This window comes from Mus caroli, chromosome 17 (genome assembly GCF_900094665.2).
Source record: "Mus caroli chromosome 17, CAROLI_EIJ_v1.1, whole genome shotgun sequence".
Lineage (NCBI taxonomy): Eukaryota > Metazoa > Chordata > Mammalia > Rodentia > Muridae > Mus > Mus caroli.
In genome coordinates this window covers 69,860,783-69,870,374 of record NC_034586.1, presented here as the reverse complement: position 1 = coordinate 69,870,374, position 9,592 = coordinate 69,860,783, and the positions used below count along the sequence as shown (strand labels likewise).

General features: G+C 44.8%; 1 protein-coding gene across 1 annotated transcript in view; it reads left to right on the top strand.

Annotated features, from left to right (window-relative positions):
• Xdh (xanthine dehydrogenase) overlaps nucleotides 1–9,592 on the top strand; it is a 63,844-nt gene that overhangs the window by 5,357 nt on the left and 48,895 nt on the right. Inside the window, exons 2-5 of the mRNA XM_021185682.2 lie at nucleotides 1,213–1,270; nucleotides 4,000–4,096; nucleotides 5,237–5,342; nucleotides 9,096–9,222. Of these exons, the coding sequence (XP_021041341.1) occupies nucleotides 1,213–1,270; nucleotides 4,000–4,096; nucleotides 5,237–5,342; nucleotides 9,096–9,222 (388 nt within the window). The remainder of the gene's footprint in view (nucleotides 1–1,212; nucleotides 1,271–3,999; nucleotides 4,097–5,236; nucleotides 5,343–9,095; nucleotides 9,223–9,592) is intronic.

Sequence of the window (9,592 nt, the reverse complement as noted above, 5' to 3'; positions counted from 1 at the left end):
TCACTTTGTAGACCAGGCTGGCCTCGAACTCAGAAATCTGCCTGCCTCTGCCTCCCGAGTGCTGGGATTAAAGGCGTGCGCCACCACGCCCGGCCCAAGCAGAATTCTTAAGAAGTACAGTGTCATATGTTCTATTTGTAGAAGGGAAAAATCGTCAGAGTCAGCAGAGCTAAGTCAGACAATCTTGGCAAAGAGAACCTAGGGTCATGCAGACACAGCTGCCTTAGGCCTGATAACCACAGCTCAGGGGCGGGGGGAAGAGCCTGGTCCCCAGGGGGAAGAGCCTGGACCCCAGAAGCTGCCACCTTGACTCTTCTGAGGATATACAGGCTCTAGCCCTAGACTGGCCTTGCCAAGTCCACTCCTGGACAAGGACATAGAATTAAAGTTCCTGCTGTTCTTTCATCGGGGCCTCTGAGAAAGTCTTGGGTTGGTTTGGCCCCTGGCACGACTGTGAAGGAGGAGTGGCAGATTTATATATGGTACAAAGGGTATCCCTTCTTTTAGTTTGAGGTGTGAGGCAGATGTTTCTTTTCCTTTCACTTGAAGAAACTCTAGGACCAATATATAGCACAGTTCTCTTAAAAGATCTCTTATTCCAAATTCTTTGCCTTTAAATATGGGGAGTAGTGAAATGGCCCCTCCTGGATCTTCTTGGAAGGTTTACATCTGGAGAGAGCATCTCACATTGGCCTTTTCTACCTTACTGAACACATGGATGGGTTTTTGTGTTGAGATTGCTCTTCCGTGCTAGTGTGCTCATGTTGCTACTGTGTAGCTTATTGCATACCACACTTTGCTATGAGCATGGACTACGTATGCAACTGTCTCTCATCACACACAGAATCTGAGCAGACATACACATGGATGCAAAGTTAGAGTCTGCATGCTGACACCTCCAACTCTGGAGTGGGTGGCTGGGAAGAGGCAGGAGAAATGAGGCAATATGTTTGACTTAGAAGATGCTCTTAGCAGCATAGACCCCAAGCTTCTGTGGTGTGTCCAGGTGGAATTCTAGGACCCGAGGGCATGATTGTGTTTTACAGCTCATGTGTTCATTTTTTATGGGATTGAGAAAGAGAAATGCCTTGATTGTCATGGTCTACCTATTCTGTGCCCATTAACTCTACAGATTTTGGGTTGAGAGACAAAAGGGAGAAAACCAACTGCAAAAGAGTGGAAAGGTGATTCTTTGATGTATTTTCTTGGTAGGTGGTGGAGAAAAATGCAGACCCTGAAACAACACTTCTGGTCTACCTTAGAAGAAAGTGTATCCTGACTCTTCAATGGAAATGAGGGTGAGGGGACCATAGGGCTAGTCTCTGACGCTTAAGTAATTTCCAAGTGACCTCGAAGAAGTCTGCACAGCTGTGGCACTCAATATAACTGAGAGTCCTTGGGTGATCCTAGGCTCCCTAGATAATAAACTCTCAGTCCTCAAATGAGAGGCTGTTCATGGTTTTCTTTCAGACTTCTTCAGTAAAGAGTCTAGTAATTCCAGCATTTTCTGTGCCCATGAAAGCCCTCCTTGGCAGCCCCCACGAACTTCATGGTAGTGAGCTCTTCTTTAGTTGACATTTGTTGAACACATACAGGATTACCCAGGATCCTCTCTGGTTCAATATAGGTCCAGAGAGACCATAAGAAGGATTCCTATTACTTTTTCTTGCACTGTTGGGCATTGAACCTTGGGCCTTTCGTATAGTAGGTAAACTCCATATGGTTACTGAGCATTCCCAGACAAGTGTTGTACACTGAGAAAGGATGATTGCAGTGGGTACTGTGTAAGGCATTGACTGCTTAGTGGCAGGCTTTAGAGATATCAAGGGCAGGAGACACCTTAGAGAGGTGGTTCTCAACCTGGGTGTCACAACCCCTTTGGAGGGATGCCAAATGGCCCTTTCACAGGGGTTGTTTATCAGATATGCTGAATATCAGATAATTACATTATTATTCATAACAGTTTCAAAATTATAGTTATAAAGTAGCAAAAAAATAAAATAAAATAAATAAATAATGGAGGCCACCACAACATGAGGTCACAGCATTAGGAAGGCTGAGAACCACTGCTGTAAATATTCTGCTCTTCATCCATTGTGGGGAAGGCTTCTAAAAGATCCCACGCCTTTTGTTCTTTCATGTTATTAAAGTATTCTGGGACCCTGGATCAAAACCAACAGAAAATATAGGTGCTGACATTTAATGGACACTTGTCATGTACAGGCAAAGTTCAAAGTAGTTTGTATAGCTGATGTCATGTAATCTTCACAGAAATTCTGTGGAAGTATAACATCATCTCCCTTGGAGAGGAAGTGAGGCCAGCACTGATTAAGTGATCTGCTTTTCACTAAGTATATTATGAGCAAGTTCTGATAGACCCTGGATGGAAGCTGCAGCCATGCACTTCTCATCCAGGCTGGCAAGTCTCCAGGGCCTTGTGCTCCTCTCAACATCTGTTTATGGTGTCCTTGTCTCTGCCTCAGAGGTGTGAGTGACCCACTTGCTCAGTACTCACAGAAGTGAGCCCAGATTCACAACCTTAACTTTGGTGCACACACCTCTCAGACAGCATAGAGGATGACTTGGTATGGGCATATCTGAAGGCTCAGAAGAGGACCCTGGTGAATCTTTTGTGAGTAGGAAAGAGGACTCTGTTATCAGCCCAACCCCACTAGGAAGTTGTTGATATGAATTCCAGTGTTCTGAGAACAAAGTTCATTTTAGTTCTCTACTAGTTTCAGTTTTTATTTCTGACGCCTAAGAGCCGCAAGAACTCCTTATCTCACTGGACAGGCTTAGTAAATCAAAGCTCAGATGAAATTTAAAACTGAAAGCTGCCACAGAAAGTATAAAGTCCTCCTCCTTATTGCAGTCTGGGCTGGTAGTTAATTTGTGAGAGCAGGAGAAATATTCCTAGCCTGGGGTTTCTAGAAAGACGTCAAGGCTAGAAGATAAAGACTAGATCGTACCATACCATCTCTGTCCATACACTTTCTAGATGTATCAGCTGCAAAGAACTATATATTCCTCGGTTAAAGAGAACAAAGAAGAGAACAAAAAATCCTGAGGTCTTGGGAAGCCTCTTTGGCAGAGGAGGAGATGGGTTGCACACAGCTCTGGAGTCAGGAGACTCTTAGTCAGAGGACTATAACACACACAATGACATTCTGCAGCTCGTGTTACAGTTTAGACCTCAGCTTGTTTGTGCTTTGCATTCAAATCTGCAGAGCAATAGTAGCTCTTGCCTAAGCAAATTGCTGTGGAAATCAAGAGCTTTAAATATAAGTGTAATATCGTTCTTCTTGTTAATTTTATCTTGAAAATAGAGGACGAGGCTATCTGCTTGTAATTCTCTGTGTCTCCCATCCTGAGAAGAGAAATGGGGGGGCTTAGGGACTGGTAGAAACCCAACAAAGAGGCCTTTATGGCTCAAGAAAGGTGGCCACGTGACTGCTGTGGGTTTGGACTAGCCTACCAGTTAACAAGGTAATAGATTATCTTTCCACAGTATGCATAAGAGCTGGGTCCATTATTGGTTCCCAATCTTTTGTTTTACATTTATATATACTATGTGAGATATTCAAAAGCCTGGTTCAGCTTTAATTTTGGTTTCAGGAACGTTATCAGGCTGTAGTTTTCAGGGTGAAAAAATCCAAGCCTTGGTAAGTCCTCAGAATGGCTGAGGAGTGTCACTGCTCACCTCAACACCCCAAATGCTGTCTTTGAGATGCGAGGTCCTCTTGCTCAGACACTGGGAGACCCTGAGCCTGGAGCTTGTATCCTGGATGGTGTTCTGTGGGTACTGACTCATCTGCAGTGGAGCTGATCTGTTCTTACATCTGTATGGTGCAGTTCAGCCTCATGGATTGAGGAGGCCATAGGTCCGCTGCTTCCTGGGTCAAGGGCTTCATTTGTGTTTAAGCTGAGCCTGTGAGGCTCTGTCCAGCTGTTTGTAGAGTTCTTTCTCTGGATCTGTGTCCTTAACAAGAGGCTGCTCAGTGGGGCTGTGTGGGACCAAGCTTGGCTGTGGAGAAGGTGGCTGTGGGGCATGCACCGTGATGATCTCCAAGTATGACCGCCTTCAGAACAAGATCATGTATCCTTTGCCTGCTGCCTGGTGCTCCACGGGAGGGTAGGATGTGGGATCATCTTGTGAGTGAGTGTGTGAGCATGTGTGTTTCCGAGGAGACTCCAATCATGAACAAAGATCATAGAATGATGTCTTATAGGGTATCTTTCCTGGCTGATGAATGGCTACAGTTGAGGCTAACATGGCATCCCATAAAATCCATCCCCAATACTCCACAGTATGTCCCTGAGTTCCTCCCCAGTTTCCTTTGCCATCAATGATTCAATACTCCTCAAACTTAACATTATGAACTCATGGCCCAGCTCTACTTATTTCTTGATCTTTTTACACAATGTTTCCTGTCCTGTATGTCCTCTCACCAGGAATTTTCTACCTGGAAATACTGGGCCCCAACAGCATCTCCTCTAAGAAGTGCTGCTTGGTCCCCAAGGTTGAGTTAGGCCCTCCTTGTCTATGCAGACATCTTAATGCCCTCTGCACAGCACTCCTGAATCATTGACTGTCAGATTTTTACATCACATCTCTACACCCACTTCTATCTCTTGCATTGACTACAAGCTTTTCCAGGGTAGGGATTTCATGTTATTTAGCCTTACTTCCTCAGCCCCTAGCACAGAGCTGGCATATTTTTAAGAAACTGATGTTGTTTATTTTCATGAAAGATTGATAACTAAGGGAGAGATACAGGGAAGGGGCTAGAGTTTCATCTCTACCTTTACCCCAGGGAAATGGAGGAATAGAAGGGATGAAAGCAAAAATTATGCTCTAATGCTGAGGACCAGGGAAGGGCCCTGCAGAGAGAGGAGCATGCTTCAAGGTTATAGCCTGCTGGAAAGTTCCTTTCAATGCCCTTTAGAGTTGGGATAAGAGGTTGCTTAGAGTACTCCATTTTCCTTTGCTCCAGTTTGAGGCTGTGTGATTGTAGCTTGCCCACTGAGACTCTAAGGAGGCTCAGTCTCAGTTGGAATAGAGCCCCCTTTTTTCCTGGCTCAGAGTTTTATATGGAGAGGTGAAGATAACAATAGCAGACACAAACATAGAACAGAGCAGAGAGACATTCAGAAAGCCTCCAAGTCCTATGAGGCAGTCCCTGTGCTGCTCTGATGACCTCAATGGCAATGAAATGACCTTAATCTGTGGTTCTAGTCATTTTTCTGTCAATGCCTGCTTGACCCCCATCTGCTCCTTGCATCATGTTGCTGTGACAACCGTGGAAGGCATAGGAAACACCAAGAAGCTGCATCCTGTCCAGGTGAGTGGAGTGGTAAACATGAGGCCAGCACGTTTTACAGGGGAACTTGCACCAAGGCTGCACCTTTGTTGGGAGAAACTTCACAGCCCAAGGAAAGGAAGTTGTTCCAGGGCCCCCTGTGAATATTTTCTAGATGAACAAGGTAGAGAGAGCAGGTACTCATACCCAAAGCTCCCCCATCGATAGGGACAGGATGATCTAATACTGCATGATGTCCCCCCCCCCGCCTCCCTCCCCGGAACAGCAGCAGCAACAACATCTCAGCTGAATCTAATATCCAGGGGCATCCTTACCTCAGACCTGGGAAAGCAGGGAAGGACATCTTGTTCTTGAGTATGCTTTGACAAATGACAGTCTTCCAATTCCAGATTTCCATGACTCCTATAATTCCAGTTGTACCACACATCCCCCACTCTTCGAACAATATCAATGTTGAATTACTTTCTTTACACATTGCTAGTGCAAAATGCCTGTCAGAAGCAACTGGAGATAAGTAGTCAGGGCCAGCTACCATTGCACCAGCCTCAAAACGGGAACAAAGGAAAACGGGCTACTTTAATATTTACAGTAATAAGAACTTATTTTAACTCACAGTTTGAGGGTACTCATTACCATGGTAGGGATGTCATGGTGATCAGAGCTTGAGGCTGCTGGGCACATTGCATCCACAGTTAGGAAGCAGAGAGCAGTGGAATGCTCATATCTGGCTAGCTGTTTTTCTTTTATTCAGTCCTGGATTCAGCCATTTCACCCACCTTGACTAATCTAGATAAGCACTCATGGCTTTGGCCAGAGGCAAACTTAATCTAGATAATTCCTTGAGGGACATACCCAGAGGCTTGTTTCCTATATTATATATCCTATAAAGTTATCGATCAATATTAAATGCCACGAATATGGACTGTCAGACCTTTACTCTCTTGAAAATGAAGATAAGATAATAGCTAGGGGCTGTATGACTCAGTTGACAAGATTGCTTTCCTAGCACGCATGGAGCTCTGAATTAGATCCCAAGCACCATAGAAACGGGATACACTGCCCACTTGAAATCCTAGCCCTTGGAAGGATGCAGGAGAATCAGAAGTTCAAAGTTATACACAACCTCAGCAACTTCAAGGGCCAACCAAACGCACCTATAAATACCTCACTGGGGGTTTTCTCCCTTGTGGAACTAGACCTTGGCATTGGATTGAAGTCAGGAACCATGAGGGGGACTATATTGCAAATCTGGGGGTTTGGAGGGAGAAGTTGGATGCTCTTAGGCCAAACTGAAACAGGTGGAGGCAGAGAACAGCCCTACCCTGGGATAACTGAGGCACGAGTTCTTTGAAAAATTGCAATCAGAGACGGTTCCAGAGTTAAACCCAGGTCTGAGTCCTCTCTTGACCATTCGAAGAGACACGTCTTTCAGGGGGTGACACTTCCTTTGTCTCCAGGCACTAGGGCTCCCGGATGATCAAACAGGTTCTGTTCCACAGGAGGAGCATATGATCCAGTCTGTGGTGTCAGAGCAGGGCGAGAGTGCTATTGCTTCATCTCTGTTTCTTAGGCAGGAAAAGGGTACACCTCTAAACCTGCCCAACCTGTGAGAAGTGTGAGCTTAATTTGAGCCTGTTGTTTTCTCGGTAGCTAAATGAAGGAGTAGTTTGAACACAGGATTTATATCCGCCCTTCCAACAGCATGAACTCTTACTCTCGGTGTTCTTTATCTCCATATAAGCAGCAGGGTTGATTGTATTCTTAGTGCATTTGATTTTCTTGTTTTCTGGCTTTCCCATGTTTTCATCTCTTGAGAATTGGCATCATGTGTTGGTTGACTCGTTGGCTCCCCACAGACTGCCACAGTATCCAGGTTCTGGCCTCAGCCCCTCCCTTCTCCATTCTTACACTCTCACGGCAGGTACGTTGGAACATCCACTACCTGCAAATGGTACAAACTTGCACTTTCAACTTTGACCTCTCCTCAGAAGTTACTCATTTGCAATTGCCTACTTGATACCACAGCATAAATGTCTAATCTCAGCTGTAGGAAAAACCCATTTTGCCCATAACAGCTTCCTTCCTGGGTATTGCTCTATTTGAGCCAACGGCAAAGCAGTCCATTCTTACTTTCCAAGGATCTAGGAGTAATCTTTGATCCCCTCACATACTACACCCTATCCATCCAGAAGTGTGATCCACTCTCTAATCTAAACCATCTATGATAGCTCCCCCATCTGTTTAACTCTCGATACTTTGGTCCATGTCATTATCTCTTTTTAGCTGGCTATACTATATTCCGAAGACCCATTTCTGTGTTTGTTTTTAGAATGCAATTTCCACCCAGCAGCCCAGAGTGATTTATTTTTTTAAAGCCATGAATCACATCACTGCTGGCTAAAATCTCCTAAGGCTGCCCATCACACAGAGAAGGTTCTGTAGCCTGCCCCAGCTTGTGAGGAGCTGCTTTCCCACCCAAAGTGTTTAGTGTCAGCAGGTTCCGCCCATATTCTCTCAGCTGCTCTGGCACGCCAAGCTCGTGCTGTATCAAGCCTTCTTGCTGACAGTTCTCTTTTCTTGATCCTAACTGCGATATTGAAACCAGACTCGAGATCCTTTCTAGAGTGGTTCAGTCACTCTGGATCATGTAATTGTGCAAATCTTCTGCACAGTGCTGGCCACCATATGGAATTTTTCTTATTCCATTTTTATCAAAATTGCACTATTACAGTCCAGGCTTCATGGAATTTCTCCCAATCTCTCCTCTCTGTTTATATAACCTTTCATGCCTACTGCATAATAGGTTCTTGGACCATGTTCACAAAAGGAATACGTAGACTACAGATACAGATGTTATAACATCCTGTCAGTTTTACTCAAGTACCAAGAAAGATTCCCAAGAGACAGAAAAAGGAGAAAGTCATGTAGACGAGGAACAGGAACTGGAAGTAAAACCCACCAGCTTTGGTGGGAGTTTTGTGACATTCTATGCATATAGTAAACTCAGCTTAGCTCCTGGTCCAGTTCTCATGTCCTCCCTGTGCTCCAAGGGTACCTTCACTTAACAATCCAGGAATGCAGTGGTGGGTTTGAATAGGGCACACTCAGTGGTCCTTCAGGAGTGGTGCTTGAATTTCACTGCAGGCTCATGTAGTCAAAAGAACGCAGCACAGTGTTTCTATTTAAGATACTTGAACCGGGGTAAATTCCTAAACTCTTTGTGCTAGAACTAACAGTATTCTCTAAAGGACTTGTCCACTAATGGCTAACATTGATGGATGCCTACAGAATGCCAGGGACAACATCAGGAGTTTAAGGCTGTCCTGGTGGCTGTAAGCCAAGCTGTTCAGGAGACTAGGGTAGAAGGAAATCAAGTTCAAGCCCTGCCTGTACTATACAACGAGACATCATCATAAACAAACAAAGAAATAAACATACAAACAGTAGAAAAAGGTCTACAGATATTCAGTAATAGAGTCTCTGCCTAGTATATTCAGGGCCCTAGCCTTATTCGATAACAAATAAATAGAAAGAAGTAAGGAGGGGATAAAGAAGAGAAAAAAATAAAAAGAGTTTTATATGAATGACTTTTTAAAAAATCCGTAGGTGTAATTAGTGGGATGGTACCTGTCATGAAGATGAGGAATCTGTGCCACCTCAGATGGGCTTGGTGGCCTGATGGAGACCCTCACAGCTTTAAGCAAATATGAAGGAGCTGGGGAGGTGGGGTTCCTGACAACATGAGCATGTGTTATCTGTTTTTTCTTTTTTTAGGAGAGAATTGCCAAAAGCCATGGTTCCCAGTGTGGGTTCTGTACCCCTGGTATTGTCATGAGTATGTACACACTGCTCCGAAACCAGCCTGAGCCTACTGTCGAGGAGATCGAGAATGCCTTCCAAGGTGCGGACCTTTAGGCGCAGCCCAGGGAGTGGGATGGCACATGGGTCCTGAACAAGTCAAGACAATGACAGACAAGAATGGGCTGGGAATGCCAGGTGTTGCTCTTCTGAAAGCTCTGGCTATAAAACATGGTAGCCAAGATCTGCTGGGAAGTTCACCTTCTTCTGGTTGACCAGGTTGGTCCCTGCTTCCTGGGATGTCTAGATCCTACCCTTCATGGGGGCAACCTTGTCCCAAGACAGCCACTGACATTTGAGAAGCTGTCTAGAGCAGTGCTTGTCAACCTTCCTAATGCTGCGACCCTTGAGTACAGTTCCTTGTGCTGTGGTGACCCTCTACTATTTACTATATATATATATACTTTCATTAC